Source organism: Mirounga angustirostris, unplaced genomic scaffold, assembly GCF_029215605.1.
Source record: "Mirounga angustirostris isolate CCGP_5_RB_7025 unplaced genomic scaffold, mMirAng1.0.hap1 SCAF_10, whole genome shotgun sequence".
Classification (NCBI taxonomy): Eukaryota; Metazoa; Chordata; class Mammalia; order Carnivora; family Phocidae; genus Mirounga; species Mirounga angustirostris.
The window spans coordinates 36,751,309-36,768,404 of NW_026991718.1; the positions used below are offsets into that span (position 1 = coordinate 36,751,309).

Here is a 17,096-nt window from a genome sequence, read left to right on the forward strand (position 1 = left end):
ATTTTCCAGCTATTTTTCTATTACTGATTTTTACTTTAATTCCATTGTGGTTAGAGAACATACCTTAAAATTTGTTAAAGTTTGTTTCATGGCCCAAAATATGGTCCAATTTTAGTGAATGTTCCATGTGCACGAAAAATCATGTTTATTCTGCTATAGTTGGGCTGAGTGTTCTATAAATGTGAATTAGGTGAAGGTAGTAAGTAGTGTTGTTCAAGTCTTTTATATCCTTGCTGCATTTCTGTTCTACTTGTTTTGTCCATGATTGAGAGGAAAAACATTGAAGTCTCCAAGTATAATTATGGATTAGTCTATGTCTCCTTTAGATTTATCAGTTTTGCTTCATATATTTGGAGATCTGTTTTTAGGTGCATATACATTTAGAATTATGACCTCTTTTTGGCAACTGACTACTTTAACCTTATGTAATTTCTGTCTTTATCTCTGGTAATATTTTGAAAGTCGATTTTGTCTGATAACTAATATAATCACGCTAGCTTTTTTTGATTAGTGATATGTCTCCATCCCTTTAATTCTATCCACCCTATTCCATTCTATATTTAAAGTGGGCTTCTGGTGGACAGCATATAGTTAGGTTTTGTTTTTGTTTTGTCTAACAAAACATCCAATACGGTAATCTCTACCTTTCTAATTGGTGTGTCTTTATCATTTAAATTTAATGTAATTATTGGTTTGGTTGGATTTACATGTACTATTTTATTATTTGCTATCTGCTCCCTTTTGGTTTTGTTTTTCATTTTCCCATTTCCTGCCTTTTTATTTTTATTTTTTAAAAGATTTTATTTATTTGTCAGAAAAAGGGAAAGAGAGACCGTGTGCACGCACAAGCAGGGGGAGCAGAGGCAAAGGGAGAAGCAGACTCCCCGCCGAGCAGAGAGCCCGATGAGGGGCTCAATCCCAGGACCCTGGGATCATGGCCTGAGCCAAAGGCAGATGCTCAACGACTGAGCCACCCAGGCGTCCCCATTTCCTGCCTTTTAAAATTTATTTAGAGTTCCATTTTAATTTTTCCATTGAGTATTTGGCTATCTCTGTCTCTCTTTTTAGTGGTTATTCTAGGGATTATGATTTATATACCTAATACTTATTTCACAAGCCTTCTTAGAATTAATAATTTACCACTTCAAATAAAATGCAGAAAACTTATAACCTTATGGTTCCTTTAACTCTCTCCCTCTATAGTTGTGGTATGCATTACACTTACATACACTGAAATCTCTACTGCATGTTACTGTTCTTGCTATCAATAGTCATATATTTTTTTATTTATGTTAGATTATCAGGTTGGATTTTTAAAAAAATATGTATATAAGACCAAATGGTATGCTGTCTACAAGAAACCCACTTCAAATATAAAAAGAAAAATATTCTTTTTTATTTACCCAGATATTTGCCCCATTTTATTCTCTTCCTTCAGTCCTAAAGTTCCAAGTTTCTCTCTGACATCATTTCCCTTCAGACATTAGCATTCCTTTTAGAGTAGTTCTTTAGGTAATAACTCTGTTTAATTTTCTGTCATCTGAGAATGTCTTTATCTCACCTTATTCCTGAAGGATATTGTCTTTTCTTCTTTTCTTTTTTTTAAGAAATTTATTTATTTGACAGCAAGAGAGGAAACACAAGCAGGGGGAGTGGGAGAGGGAGAAGCAGGCTTCCCGCTGAGCAGAGAGCCCGATGCGGGGCTAGATCCCAGAACTCTGGGATCATGACCCAAGCTGAAGGCAGACATTTAACAACTGAGCCACCCAGGCACCTCTCCTGAAGGATATTTTCACTGGTGTTACATAAACATAATGTCAAGCAAAAATTGCAAAATATATAAGCTGTATATAAGATGTATACAGATTGATTCTGTTCATATAAATTGAAAAACAAGCAGAACTAAATAAGTTATTTAGAAGAATGTTCATGTGTGGTAAAAATAGAGAACTGAAGGTATGAAAAACACAAAATTCGAAATAGTGGTTATCTCTGAAGTGGAACTAGGAGGGACCCAAGAAAGAGGCTTAAAGGAATTGGATTGTGGGTAAATGCATGGTCATTAATGCTATCTATATTGTAAACTCACACAACATTATTATTATTATATAGTTAATATTCATTTAGATTTCCCCATACATTTTTACTATTTATGTTGCTTCTCTTTCTTTCATGTATTTTCTTAATTTTGTCTAGGATCAGTTTCCTTATTCTTTTTTTTTTTTTTGAGAGAGAGAGAGAGCATGTTCAGGGGGTGGGGGGGGTGGAAAGAGAATCTGAAGCAGACTCCCTGCTGAGTGCAGAGCCTGATGCAGGGCTCAATCTCACAACCCTGAGATCTGACCTGAGCCACCCAGGCGCCCCCAAAGCAAATGTCTTTAAAAAAATAAAGAAGGAGGGTGCCTGGGTGGCTCAGTCAGTTAAGTGTCTGTCTTCAGCTCAGGTCATAATCTCAAGGTTGTGAGATCAAGCCCTGTGTTGGGCTCCCTGCTCGGTGGGTAGTCTGCTTGAGATTGTCTCTCTCCCTCTGCCCCTCCCCCTGCTTTCTCTCTCTCTCAAATAAATAAATAAGATCTTAAAAAAAAAAAAAAAAGACACTTGCTTTGGAAACAGATTTCTAAATCAGCAGAATCCTTTTTTTTTTAAGCACTTTGAAGATGGCTTACCATTGTCTTCCGGCTTCCATTACATAGGCATCATAGTGCTTCTTGAATCTGTGGCTTCAGGTCTTTTATTTGTTTTGGGATATTCACGGCTACTATCTTTTCACTTATGGCTTTTGGCCCATTCTTCTCTCCTGTGGGATTCTGTTTACATGAAGCTAGTCCTTTTCACTGTCTCCCATTTGTCCCATGTGTATCATTTGATCTCTCTCTTCAGCAATTAAAACCTATTTAAAAAGGAAAAAGCCATTAAAATTTATTGTTAAACTCATCTGTTGAGTTCTTGATTTTAGGTATTATACTTTTCAGTTCTAGAATTTCCATTTGACTCTTTTTAGATTATAGTTCTTTTGTGAAATCTCTCACTTGTCTTATAACATCTTGAAAATGTTAATGGCAATTCTTTAACATCTTTACTTGATTAGTCTGAAATCTGAATTACCTGTAGTAGAGGTTAGGAAACTATGTTCTATGGGCCAAATCCAACCTAAAGCTTGTTTTCATATATGCCACAAGCTAAAAATAGTTTCTACATTTTTAAAAGGTTTTTTAGAAATAGAAGAATATGTAACAGAGACTGTATGTAGCCTTCAAAACCTAAAATAGTTACTGTCTGGTCCTTTGTAGAAAAAGTTTGCCAACCCCTGACTTTTATAGGTCTTGTTTCTATTGTCTGTTTTTTTCTCTTGGTCCTGTTTCTTAATGTGTCTGGAAATAATTTTTTAATGTTACTCATTTATTATAGTTTACTAAATCCAATAGAGATTTTTTTAAATTGGGGTGTAACATGCATATGGTAAAGTCCACAAATCGTAAGTGTACAGTGTAGTGAACTTTTAATTATGCATACACTCAGCTAATCATAACACGAATCAGGATATAAAATATTTACAGCACCGGGGCGCCTGGGTGGCTCAGTCGTTAAGCGTCTGCCTTCAGCTCGGGTCATGATCCCGGGGTCCTGGGATCGAGCCCCACATTGGGCTCCCTGCTCCGCGGGGAAGCCTGCTTCTCCCTCTCCCACTCCCCCTGCTTGTGTTTCCTCTCTCACTGTGTCTCTCTCTGTCAAATAAATAAAATCTTTAAAAAAAAAAAATTTACAGCACCCCCGAATACTCCCTTGGACTCCCTCAAAATATATACTTCATGCCACAGAGAGCCACTCTTCTGACTTTTATCATCATAGATTCCTTTTGCTTACTCTTACATTTTATATAAATGGAATTATACTGTATTTCCTGTTTCATGTTCAACTTTTTTACAATTGTAGCTACGAGTTTCATCTATATTGTTGCATAGAGCAGTGGTTTACCTTTTATACTGCTGTGTAATATTTCGTTGTGTGATTATTACACGGTTTATCCCTTCTATAGTTGATGGACATCTTGGTCTTTATCTTTTACGTTTTAGACCTATAATCTACCTGAATTGTTATATACCAAGTTTCATATTTTTCTACGGGGTATCCAGTTGACCCAGGATCATTTGTGCTTAAGACTGGCCTTTTGCCACTGCATTTTGGTGAGCTTTTATTATAAATCAGGTGGCCATTTATATTAGGGATCTCCACTCTGTTCTGTTGGGTCTGTTGTCTGTTGTGTCATTACCACCTTATCACAATGACTGAGACTTTTTCCTTAATGTATTCTTACATAGAGTCTGGCAGAATAACTAGTCCTCTTTCTTCGGGGATTATAGGTGCTTAGAATTCTAACACCAGATAAATCAAGTATGCTGAAGAAAGATTTCCTATTTTAGGCAAAGATTTATTGGATATTTGTTACCTTCCTCCCCACCGTCCCCCCCGCATTGTTCTGTACAGTTCAGAGAGTGTTGCTACTTTGGTGCTATAAATGCTCCTAACAGCTCTCATGGTTTTATTCCCCACCCCACCCCCCAGCTAGCCTCCCCCTACCTTCCCACTCCCGCTGAAAAAAGATGTACTGTATAAAGTCTCTGATGATGAAAAAAAATTCTTTAAAGTGAGTTATTAATCTTGAGCTTCTAGCAGATAAAAAAATCATACTTAATTTTGACTTGCTTCTGGCTCTCAGTTTTTCCTTTATGTGTCTGAGCGTAGTGTTTCTTTCACTTTGTTGGGGTTTTTTCTTCTTTCTTTTAACCATGAGCCTCTATTATATGTAAAAGTTTTCTTAATTATAATATTGGAAGGGGTATTTTAATTAAAACAAAAGTTAAGGGTATTCCCTTATAGAATAGAGATAAACTATAGAAAAAAAAAAGTGATATGTGGCTTACCAGTGCAGGTTAAAGATGAATGAGAGAAGAAATTTTCATTCCATTTGATTCTTAAATGGTTAACTGCCCAAAATTACTTTTAGAGGTTTAAACATAAGCATAGAAATATTTTCCTATTTTGGGGTGGGGGGAGAAAGTAAGTTGATGCTTGGGCTGGGGTAGGGGGATGTAGTGGTGGAGGGAAGTTGGGGGAACAAGACTCTGGCTCCAAGTTCAGAGAGGTCTCTGTTCTTTAAAGTCATGAGTCAAGACGTACCTGTATGGATACATCTTGGAGTTAATCACATGAAAGCCAGTTCCTTCATTTTTCCTTCTAAACATACAGTTGTGTAGGAGGAAAGCTATTTCTGGTAATCTTAGAGTCATCATAACATATTTTATTACTAAAATAGATATTTTGCCCCAACATTCAGTTGAGGGAAAAAGTCAGGGAAGATCTGCATAAAACAGAAATGACCGGGCGCCTGGGTGGCTCAGTTGGTTAAGCAACTGCCTTCGGCTCAGGTCATGATCCTGGAGTCCCAGGATCGAGTCCCGCATCGGGCTCCCTGCTCGGCAGGGAGTCTGCTTCTCCCTCTGACCCTCCTCCCTCTCATGCTCTCTGTCTCTTCATTTTCTCTCTCTCAAATAAATAAATAAAATCTTAAAAAAAAAAAAAAAAAACAGAAATGACCTAGGTTTTCTGGGATGGTTTTTCTAGAAAACAGTGATTTATTATTAATAAGGTTTATATATTTTTTTTCAGAAATATTTTATTTATTTATTTGACAGAGAGCCCAAGGGGTGCGGGGCGGTGAAGGGCAGAGGGAGAGGGAGAAGCAGGCTCCCACTGAGCAGGGAGCCCAATGTGGGACTCGATCCCAGGACTCTGGGATCGTGACCTGAGCCGAAGGCAGACACTTAACCAACTGAGCCACCCAGGCACCCTCGTAAGTTCTTCGTGTAATTACCTCATTGAACCATCCCAGTGCTAGGACTAGGTATTACTTTTACCCCTTCCTCTATGGATAAAGGAATCAAAGCTTGGCTAAGAGAGGTTAAAGATCTTGTCCAAGATTCTGGCCTTAGGCCCCTAACCTTAGATCTCATGTATTAACTTAGTATGTTTCTAAGGCTCATGTTCAACATTTTTGTGTTTTCAGTTTTCTGTGTTTTTTTTCCCAATTTTTTTGAACAGTAGTTGATGTTAATAGTAATTCTATTTTGTATTTTAATATTTAAATCTTTTAATTAGTAATAATTTGGCATTAGAACCAGAGGTAATGAAAGTAATGAATGAGGCCAGCTTCACTACAGATTCTGCTCTTCACCAAATGGCAGTCCATTTCTTTTATGTGGCAACAATGCATGGGAGTGTTTTATTTATTACAAACATGGCAGCAGTCTCCTGTTGGAGGAATCCACCTTTCCAGGGTCTGTGGTGACTTAGCGCTGTGCTGGGAAAGCAGCCCCTACCTGGAAGAACATGAGTATTGGCAGAGTTTTCTAAAAAATAGCTTGATAAATAGCATTGTCTTGAGTAATCTGTTGGTAATGAAAAGAGAATTGGGGCATCTGGCTGGCTCAGTTGGTGGAGCGTGCAACTCTTGACCTCTGGGTTGTGAGTTTGAGCCCTACACTGGGTGTAAAGATTACTTCAAAATAAAATCTTTAAAAAATAAAATAAAATAAATAAATAAATTAAGTCCAGGGCGCCTGGGTGGCTCAGTTGGTTAAGCAACTGCCTTCAGCTCAGGTCATGATCCCAGGGTCCTGGGATCGAGTCCCACATCGGGCTCCTGGCTCAGCGGGGAGCCTGCTTCTCCCTCTGACCCTCTCCCCTCTCATGCTGTTTCTCTCCCGCTCACTCTCTAATAAATAAATAAATAAATAAATAAATAAATAAATAAATAAATAAATAAATAAAATCTTTAAAAAAAAAAATTAAGTCCAAGTGGATTTTTTATCATCACTTTTGATATAAAATCATCCAAGCACATCTTCCATGTTCCTTCTCCCTCAACCAACCCATTCTCAGTGAACTCTCCCCCTTTGTCCCGCAGAAGCTGCCTCATGAGTGTGGAGCCCGCCATCAGCACCAGGCACCTCCCTTACCAGAGCTTCCAGCTCTTTGGCTTCGACTTCATGGTGGATGAGGAGCTGAAGGTCTGGCTCATTGAGGTCAACGGCGCCCCGGCTTGTGCTCAGTAAGCCTGAACACCACTATGTTTTAACAAATGGGAAGTTGGTTCCACAGTTGGAATAGCCTGTCTTGGCAAGGTGGTGAGGTCCCATTACCAAAGTGTTCAAGCGTAAGCCATTTAACTGCTGTTAGGGAGGATGGCCTTTGGCAGGACCCTGGCCAGCAGGGGGCTCTGCTGCTGAGTCAGTCCTTCCCAATTCCTCCATGTGTGTTGAGCAATAGTCTGTGCTCAGGTGGGTGGTAGTTGCTATGAGAATTTCAAACAAAGCTAATAACTGTCAGAGGAGACCCTCTTGTGTGACCAGTTCAGGGAATGGGGTCCTGTGAGTTGGAGGGGACACTGATAACCAAGAAATTGAGGGGCTCTCCAGGCAGGAAGTGTTCTGAGAAGGCACTGTAGACACAGTGGAGCTAGAATGGGGATGTAAGAGAAGAGTGTCACATGTACCATGGAGAGGAGGGGAGAGCCTTCAGAAGGGGGACCTAGCATCCATTGGGACCCTGCCCTGTGCCAGGCTCTGTGGGACATGCACAGATGAGCAGAACATGCCCACGAAAGCCTCATGGAGGCCTTAGAAGTTAGGAGAAGTCCCCTAGACATGATCCTCGAAACCTGCTGGTTCTTCTAAAGATTCACTTTCATCAGGTCAAGACCCCTTCATGGTTCCCCACATCCATGTCTTGAAGGAATTGAGGTGATCATCCACAGGTTCCGGAAAAAGTCCTGGACCTACAAGGGGCAGCGTTAACACACAAGTAGCTCTTTCATTAGGAGCCAGGCCTTTACCACTTGCTCAGTGGCTGTGACATGGCAGGTGTGATTCATCTCGTTCGGCAGTCCCTTCAGCTAACCAGTATTCATTAGCACCTCCAGTCTGCCAGGCCTCATAATGGGGCCTGGGTCACAGTCTTGAGCAGAGACACAGGCCCTGTCCTTAGAGAGACTGTGGGCATGACAAAGGACCAGACAAATACAGCTTACAAACTGGGACATGCTTTATCCTTCCTAAAGGATGTTAAAGGTAGTATCATTGAGCAAAGGGCTGCTGTTGAGCCGTGGCGTTTGGAACTGAGTCGGAAGGAGGGAAGAGAGGTGAGCAGGATGGCTCACATCTTCCCTTCACCAAACCCACAGCAGCGTGCCTGTTTTCCCCTGTCCTTCTAATAAAGGTTCAGTCTTCCCTTGTGCTCTATGCCCTATCCACCCCTCTTCCTGTCCCATGTCCCTTTGCCTTCCTCATTCACAGTGTCACCCTCTCCCACCTTGCTCCCTCTTCGGGGTTCCCATCAACATGTGCACATGCAGCAGATTTCCCCAGCTGGTGAAAAAGTTCCCTCCCCTGATGCCACATCCTGCTGCAGAGATTCCTCCTCCTGCTCCTGTCACAACCAAACTCTGGAAAGCAGTGTCTGCTCAGGCTGTCCCCTCTTCCTCTATCCTCATCCATACTGTGGTCCATTCTGGGCTGGATGCCATCCCCTCCACCCCATAGAAATTGTTCTTTGAAGGTCCCCAGCTAAGTCCACATTGCCAAGTGCAGTGGCCCCTTTCTGTGCAGACATCCCTGGACCTCTCAGCAGCATTTGAGGCAGCTGCTCACACCTTGCTGGGATGCTCTTCTGCTGGGGCTTCGGGCACACTCTCTACTGGGAAGGTTCGACTGAGGAGGTGTGGGCAAGATTGGCCTCTTGCTCTTCATCAGCGGACCCCAATCAGTGCCTCAGTCTTGGGTGTTTGTCTTCTCTCTCCACTGCACTTTCTCTGAATGTGATCTTATTCAATTTCATCATTTTAAAACCATCAAATTACATCACAGCCCAGAGTTCCAGACCAGTGTCTGCACCTGCCTGCCCACCGTCCTACAAGGATGTTTGTGGATGTCTAAGAGGCACCCCCTGCCCCAGACTCGCCCAACTCCGTGGATGTCTACCTCCCCTCCCCACAGAATCTAAGCTGGAATCCTGATCAAGATCCAGCCTCCTTCTTTCCATTACCCTCAGGTTCTGTGCATTGGGACCTTGTCAGCTCAGCCTCCAGCCTTGGCAGCCTCTGCTGTCCGCCCCCACTGTCGCCCTCCCACAGGTCGTCCTCCATCACTGTGGAGGCTTTTGCAGAGAGCCTTCTAACGGGGACCTCCCCTTCTGCTCTTGCCCAATAAAATCCACTCTCAGGGTGCACTGCTCCTGCCATTGGCCCAGCCCGTCTTCTCCCCCTCCCCCAACACACTCTTTCTCTCCTCCTCCTCCTCCTCCCTTCTTCCTTCCCCCCTCCTTCTGTCTCTCTGGGTGTATCTCTCCTCTCCCTCCTCTTTTCTGCCCTGTCATCCACTGTCTGACTGCACTCATTCCCCAGGTCTCAGCTTATTTGTCACCCTGGAGAGTCTCTCCTAGAGTTTCCTCAGCCACGCTGAGAAGGTGCTCTCCCTCCAAGTATCCCCACCACAGACAGGCAAGATGGCTCTCACACTCAATTGAAATTGCCCGTCTTCCCTGCCAGTGAGAGCAGGAGTCATTTGTCCATTCACCTGAGACCTTCCAGAAATAATTGTTCAGGGGATGCTTGATCTTCGTGCAGCATTTGTATGTAACATGGAAACCAGTTCTATGAATTTGGTCATGAGGTGGAACATCTAGGGCAGGCCCTGGTGAAAAAAACTTTGACTTTTCATGTGCATGTTGAGGAACATCTTCAGTGATACTCTTTAAAACATGTTGCAGGAAGCTTTATGCAGAACTGTGCCAGGGCATCGTGGACATAGCCATATCCAGTGTCTTCCCACCCCCGGACGCGGAGCCACAGCACGTGCAGCTGGCTGCGTTCATCAAGCTGTGACCGAGGGAGGTGCTCAGAGCTGCCTCAGAAGAAGCACGAGCTCACGCTCCAGGGGAAGGTGAAATGTCAGGATTGCTCATTACCAAGCCGGGACTGGAGAAAGAGAGGCAAACCGGCAAAGCCGTGATCCAAGGGGGAACACAAGAAGAAAAGGCCACTTCCCCAAAGAGTGGTGGCTCAGGGGTTCCCAGGGGGCACTCTCAGCACTGCTATGGAGATGTGAAAACTGAAGCAAATTTCTCTGAGGGGAGAGCAAAATATTCTTCTAAGGGGAAAAGACAGGGATTTGATTATTTTACGTTCTCACCCTTTAAAAAATCCAATTTTTATCCTAAGGCAGCATTGTGAGCAGCGCCTCTCCTCCCTGAGGGTTGAGACTGTTGGACCTTTGGTTGGTGTCTTTCCACCTGCTGCAGCCTTAGTGCCTTAGCTCTCTGCCCAGCTGCAACCCTCTGTCTGGGACAGGGATTGGATGTTAGAGCACTTGGGAGGTTGCCAACGTGTTCCCTGCCCATCCCTCTCCACAACACCCTGCCCTTGAAGCTCTGGACAAGCATGCACCAACAGTCCTTGGTTTTGTGCTGGGCGCCACTCACAGCAAAGGGGGCTTGCCTCCTCATGTTCCTGAACGCGTTTGGTCAATCACCTGTCAGGATTGGTGTGGGCTGGGCACCAAAACAGCAAATGCTGCTCTCGATCTGCTCTGTGCATGTTTTAGAAACCAAGCAGCAAGTTTGCCACAAACCCATAAGCATCAAATAAGCATGAGAGAGAAAAACAAAAACAAAAAGCACGATGTCTTGCTTTACTTAATAGTTGGGTGTGGTGGGTCTTTGAAATACTATGATTCTCAGTTATCTTTGTTTTAACCAGAATTCTACATGCACTTTTGCAAAGTTCCCTTTTGTTCACTTTTTTGTTGTTTTAACTTTTGGAAAACCCGCTCTAGGGGGCAGGAGTAGAATTACACACACATGCACACACGCACACACACGCGTGTGCACACACACACCCCAGGTGGCACTGCCCCAGACACAGGTTGCTCTCCCCCATTTTCCTGCCCTCGAAGCACCTTCTGCAGGAGCTGGAAGGGCAGGTATTGTCCCAGGATTATCTGCCTGTTTGTGCCTCTTCACATCAGGGTGAGGGTCTAAATGAGTGTATGTCTGGCCTGAATGGGGGAGTCTCCTAAAACGGGAAAGACGTGGTTTCAGAGCTCCACACAGCATCTTATAAGTCAACAAATGTGTCCTGTTAGGTGCAGTTTCCACTTACTGGATCAAATGTTCTGTAGATTTTTTAGGAGGCTACATCACTAGCAGTGGGAAGAACAAGATGCTACTTGTGTTCATTGTGAGCTGAATGAACAGGTCCTTCTTAGAATGTACTGGGAACCACAGCAGGCCTCCTGTCCAGTAGAGTGCTGTGTTCTTCCTTTGTGTATATGTGTGCTCCATTATTCTTTCTATGTGGCACCAGACAACAGTTCTGCAGTCAGGGAGACTTTTCTAAAAAGAGAAAAGAGCAGTGCCTCCTGAAACATGATGAGATGTGGGAGCTTACAGTGAAGAAAGGAATAAGGAGTATTTCATAGATGCAGCAGTGGGTGTAGGATGTGGTGGCATTATGTCGGGGTGAAGGAGAACGGCCCAACTGGTTTGGCTCTTCTGTGAATTTGGAATTACAAAATATTCTGGTTACCCACAATATAGATAATAAACTTTGCATCCAGAGCAAAATAAAAACAGTCAGCAGTGAAAGTCAATCGTGGAAGCCCAGCACTGTTGGGTTAGTGTTTGGGGACTTTGAGCGGATCATGACAAGGTGCACCCCCTTCTAGAACGTGTAAGATACTGAGTCCTTGAGAAGTCTCTGTGGACTGGTGACGGGGAAAGCATGGAGGTGTTTGTCGTGCTATCGCATGTGAACGTAGATTTGTAATGATCTTTTGGACCTGAATTAAAGGGACATTTGAGAGTTTTCTAGTTCTTAACAGTGACAGAGCTAAGAATTTAGATGTTGCAAGTCCATGGATCTTGATGGATTTTCTAAGAAACATAAATCACTGGCATATATGTGAGGGAAGTAAGGCTTTAAAAAGAAAGTTATGCTTCATTCCTCACATAGTTTCAAATAAGTATCTGTTTTATGCATTTAGTTTTGATTGGGTGGGATGGTTGGCTCAGAACTGTTCCTTACCCTTCCATGATACCCTTGGCACAGATGGTCATGCCTCGCTCCTCAGTCTTTATACGTGCAGTATGCGTACGTGTCGCCAGTTGCGGGGGGAGGAGGTGTTCTTTATTTGGAGATGTTAATTCCCACCTTGGTGCTGTCATTTGGCCGCACAGTGTGAGATGATCCCGTTAACCTCTCTGTGCCTTGGTTTCTTATCTCATGGAAGAGATTGTTGCCTGACCCGGGGACTACCTCAAGGATTTTTAGTGAGGACAGGTGAGATCAGGAAGACTCAAGAACCTGTGGTACCAAGGTTCTCCGTGCTGACTATATGCTGGAATCACTTGAGAACCTTTTTAAAAATGTTGGTTTCTATACCCTCTTTCTCTCCCACCTCTGACGAATGAAATCAGAAACCTGAGGCATCAGTTTTCTTTCAGATGCCTTGAACCACTGCTTGAGAAGGAAGGAAAAACACATTGTTACCTTAGAGTAATCAAATGAGGCCTAGGACTTTTTTTAAAAGTTCCATTTGGAGGGACAGGCATTTCTTTAAGAATGACCGTGTTGTTGGTCAACGTGTTGACCTACGTATTCATGATATAGGCAACTGCTGTCTAAGCATGTTCTCTTTTTGCTTCTTGTCCCAGATTTGTAAACTCAAAATATGCTTTCATTTCCTTAGTTTGTGAAGTCTTGACAACAAATGTAAACAGACAGGAATTTATAAATCTGCTAAATATGTGTTAAGGGTATTCATTACTGAGAGGAAAGCCCCTTCCCTCACTCTGAACTCCTATGGTAATTATAAACTCGATTTTACCCAGAACATTGAAGTGCCTCAGTGTCTGTATGATTCCGTGCAGCACGTACTGGCATGCTTACCGGCTGACTTGCTGTTTCACCAGCACCTCAGGGTGATTATCCCAGACTTGGAATATCTGGTAGTGTCGGAAATGTATGGGATCCGCAGAATCTGCAAGCAGCAGCGAAGCTACAGAGTGTGTTTCCATTGACAGCCAAGGTTGTGTCAAGCAGGTGTGGATCCAGCCCTGTTGTGGGGGTGGGGGTGGAGGGGACTCTGCTGGAGAAGACCAGGGGCCAGAGTAGGTCCCCTGCAGCATGTGGGTGCTGTGGAGAAAATTCAGTGATACACTTGTCTCTGATCCTAGACACAGAATCTGTACCTAAGAGGAAATGAATTCTGAAATAAGGTGATTTTATGAATGTTTAAAATGCCCAGAGCATTAAAGTAATATTTCAAGTGTTTTTGTGCCCTTTGGTTCTATCATCTTATCATGGTGGTTGACTGTCCTAGGATATCACTGGTTATTTGAACCCATGATTCTGTTACTCAGGTAGGCAGACTTTTTCCGGAAAGGGTCAGATTAGTAAATATTCTAGGCTTTGCAAACCAAACAGGTTCTTTGTGGCATATTCTTCTTCTTTTTAACCACCTCTTAAAAACAAACAAACTTAGTTCATAGGCCATACAAACGCAAGCCAGATGCGGCCACTGTTTGCTGACATAGCATGTTATTCAATACATAAGCCAATAGATTGTCCTTTGAAACTGTAATGAGCTCCTCTGAGGTGAAGCACTGAAATAATTTCCGCTGCCAAAATCCAATCCATCTCTTACATGTCTTGTGTGTTGTCTGAATCATGATACAGATGGTCAGGTGAGACCCATGGTTGTGAGAAAGCATTATGAGTGCTTCAAACATGGGGAGTAGGTAGAGGGGCTTCTGAAATGATTCTGCATTCAGCCAGAAGGCCATGAAGTCCTAAGAGTTCACTAAGACCACGTATATAAATACCTGTAAGTCTCACACACCTCAGGCATTTAGTGTCATTTATGTAAATTGTAGTTAACTTGTAACTTCCTGTGTGAAGAGGCTGAATGCTTTGGACTTCTTCCCCATGTATGGCTGCTTTCACTCCATAAACATACTTCTGGCACAGAGATAAGGCCTTCCACAGATGGAAACCCTGGCTTAAGCACTCCAGACAGGTTTCTGATATGATATGATACACACTTACCAGACTCAGTGTAGCTTGCATGGGCAGGGTGCAGGGACAAGCAGACGGGACCCAAGCAGGAAACTACTTAGAATCCTGACAGCGGAAAGGTTCAAAGCCTTCAGAGGACTTCTCTTCGCGGCTGGTCCTGCTTGCTGTCAGTAGCTGCCCCTTCTCCTTAAAGAACCTGAGATTATCCCATAGCCCCAGAGATTCAGTGATATTTTAAAGATGTCTCCCACAAAACATCCCTAAGGTCAAAGGAAAGTGAGCCCCTGTCCCAGGGGCTGTAAGCAAAATTCCTTTTCAAAATTCACATGAGAGGACATCAGTAAGAACAGCAGGGTAAAACCTCTGAAAATCCTCTCTCCATGAAAGCGATGGGAACACTGGCAAAAACTGTCTAGAAATTAACCAGAGGCTTGCAACAATCCAGAAACATTTATTAAAGAAAAGTGGTTCCACCTTGGTAAGAATAGCACGTTTTGTGATGTTTTAATTCACCCTATTTTCATCCCCCTTTTCCTAGCTCCAGGATAGCCTTGGAAATGAAAAGCCCCATAATCATGGTAAAATCCAGGAGTCTAGCAACAATTGGAGGGTACAGAGTGGGTTTGGAGCTCCTCCAAAAAGCCCCATTCCCGGTGAATTGTCATTATTTGACCTGTATGGCAGTTCCATATAAGTCCTCATCTCAGGGCTTGTCTTTGACATTGCTCAAAGTGTGCCCACTGTGAACAACCTTTTCCCTAGGTGAGTTTGTTAAAAATAATCAGCAGCAATTGTTTAAAACCTCAGCTTCCTGAGTTGGCTAAAAGAGTTGGAACAAACAACAAACTGACCAAAAAACTTAGGAATAGATGGGGAATGAGATATCCATTGGAAGTTCTGGAAAGTTTCTGAAGAACATAGAAGGCCACACACATGTATAGGGCTATGTGCAGGCCTGGGGAGACCTGAATTCCCTCAGCTTTTTTTTTTTTTTTTCCTTTTTAAGTAGCATGGAGCCCAGCACTGGGCTTGAACTCACAACCCTGAGATCAAGACCTGAACTGAGAACAAGAGTCAGATACTTAACAGACTGAGCCACCCAGGCCCCCTGAATTCCCTCAGTTTTTACTTATATATGACCAGGAGAATCTACACAAGCCTCCCTGGCATGTGCACACACACACAGCCCCTTGGCAAAGACTGGGAGACTTACTGGTGCAAGTGTTTAAGGAAATTAGTTCTAGATTGAACTAATGTTCAGTCATTAGTTGACCATTAAGCTAGCAGCAGAAACTTCAGTGGCCACATACATCAAAGAACATAGGCTTTACAGAATTATTTCAGGAAACTCTAAATAATCAACGACAACAATAAACCCTGGAGAGGACAGAGTATCTGGTTTCCAAAGTTGCCCCATCATATTATTAAATTTTTCCAATTTTCAGCACAAATTATGAGACATGCAAAGAAAAAGTATGGCCCGTGAAGGGAAAAGGCAATCAGTAGAAACCATCCCTGAAGAAGCCCAGGCATTGGTCTTATTACACAAAGACTTTAATTCAGCTATTTAAAATGTTTAAAGAACCAAAAGAATGATGAAAATGATGTGTCACCAGAGAGAGAATATCATTAAAGAGGTCTAAATCGTTTTAAAAATAGAGCCAAGTAGGAATTTTGGCTTTAAAAAGTACAATAATGCAAATGAAAAATTCAGTAGAGGTGTTCAAAAGCAGTTTTGAGCTGGCAAAAGAAGGAATCAAATATGAAATCAATTAAGATTATCCAGTCTGAGGAACAGAAAAAAAAAAAAATGATGAGGGGCGCCTCTGAGGTGGCTCAGTCGGTTAAGTATCTGCCTTCGACTCAGCTCCTGATCCCAGGACGATGCTCAGTAGGGAGTCTGCTTCTCCCTGTCCCTCTGCCCCTCCCCCCTGCTCATGCACACACGTGCTCTCTCTCAAATAAATAAAATCTTAAGAAAAAAGGAAAAAGAATGAAGAAAAATGAACAGTGCTCCAGAAATGTATATGTATACCAACATATACATAACAGGAGTCCTAGAAGAGAAGAGAGAGGGAGGCAGAAATCATATTGGAAAAAATTGTGGCCAAAAACTTTCCAATTTGATGAAGAACATTAAAATGCATCCAAGAACTCCAACAAACTCTAAGTGGGATAGACTCAAAGAGATCCACACCAAGACACATCAACCACTAAGATAATAACTCTAAATACATAGTAAAAGAGACAAGGTAATAAAAAAGCGGAGAAGGTAGATAGAAAGCATATAGAAAACAAATACCGAAATGACAGACATAAATCCTACCTTACCAGTAATTTCATTAAATGGATTAAATACTACAACCAAAAAAGCAGAGACTGGCAAAATAACAAAAACAAATCAAACATAATCCAACTTTATGCTGTCTATAGGGACATACTTTAGATCCCAAAACACAAATAGGTAAAAGTAAAAATATGGAAAATATATATCATGGAAATAGTAGCTTAGAGACCTTGAGTGGCCATACTAATATTAGAGAAAATACACACTTTAAGGAAAAAAAAAATGTGGGGCACCTGGGTGGCTCAGTTAAGTGTCTGATTCTTGATTTCAGCTCAGGTCATGATCTCAGGGTTGTGATATCGAGCCCCACATCAGGCTCTGCGCTGGGTGTGGAGCCTACTTAATTAAGACTCTTTCTCCCTTTGCGACTCCACCCCCTACCCCACCAGCTCACGTGCATGCTCTCTGTCTCTTAAAAAAAGAAAAGAAAAATGTTACTACAGGCAAAGAAGGACATTTATAATGGTAAAAAAATTAATCCGTCAGGCAGATAGAACAGTTATAAACATATGCACCTAGCAACAGAACCCCGAGATACATGAAGCAAAACTGGCAGAACTGAAGAAAGAAATAGACAATTCAACGATAGTTGGAATTTTCAGTCCCCCATTTTCAGTAATT

The 17,096-nt window shown here is 42.4% G+C and overlaps 1 protein-coding gene across 1 annotated transcript in view; it reads left to right on the forward strand.

Moving 5' to 3' along the window:
- TTL (tubulin tyrosine ligase) overlaps positions 1-13,384 on the forward strand; it is a 34,248-nt gene extending 20,864 nt beyond the window's left edge. Inside the window, exons 6-7 of the mRNA XM_045884558.3 lie at positions 6,965-7,108; positions 9,823-13,384. Coding sequence (XP_045740514.1) covers positions 6,965-7,108; positions 9,823-9,937 — 259 coding nt within the window. The 3' untranslated portion in view covers positions 9,938-13,384. The remainder of the gene's footprint in view (positions 1-6,964; positions 7,109-9,822) is intronic.
- The last annotated feature ends 3,712 nt before the right edge of the window (positions 13,385-17,096 follow it).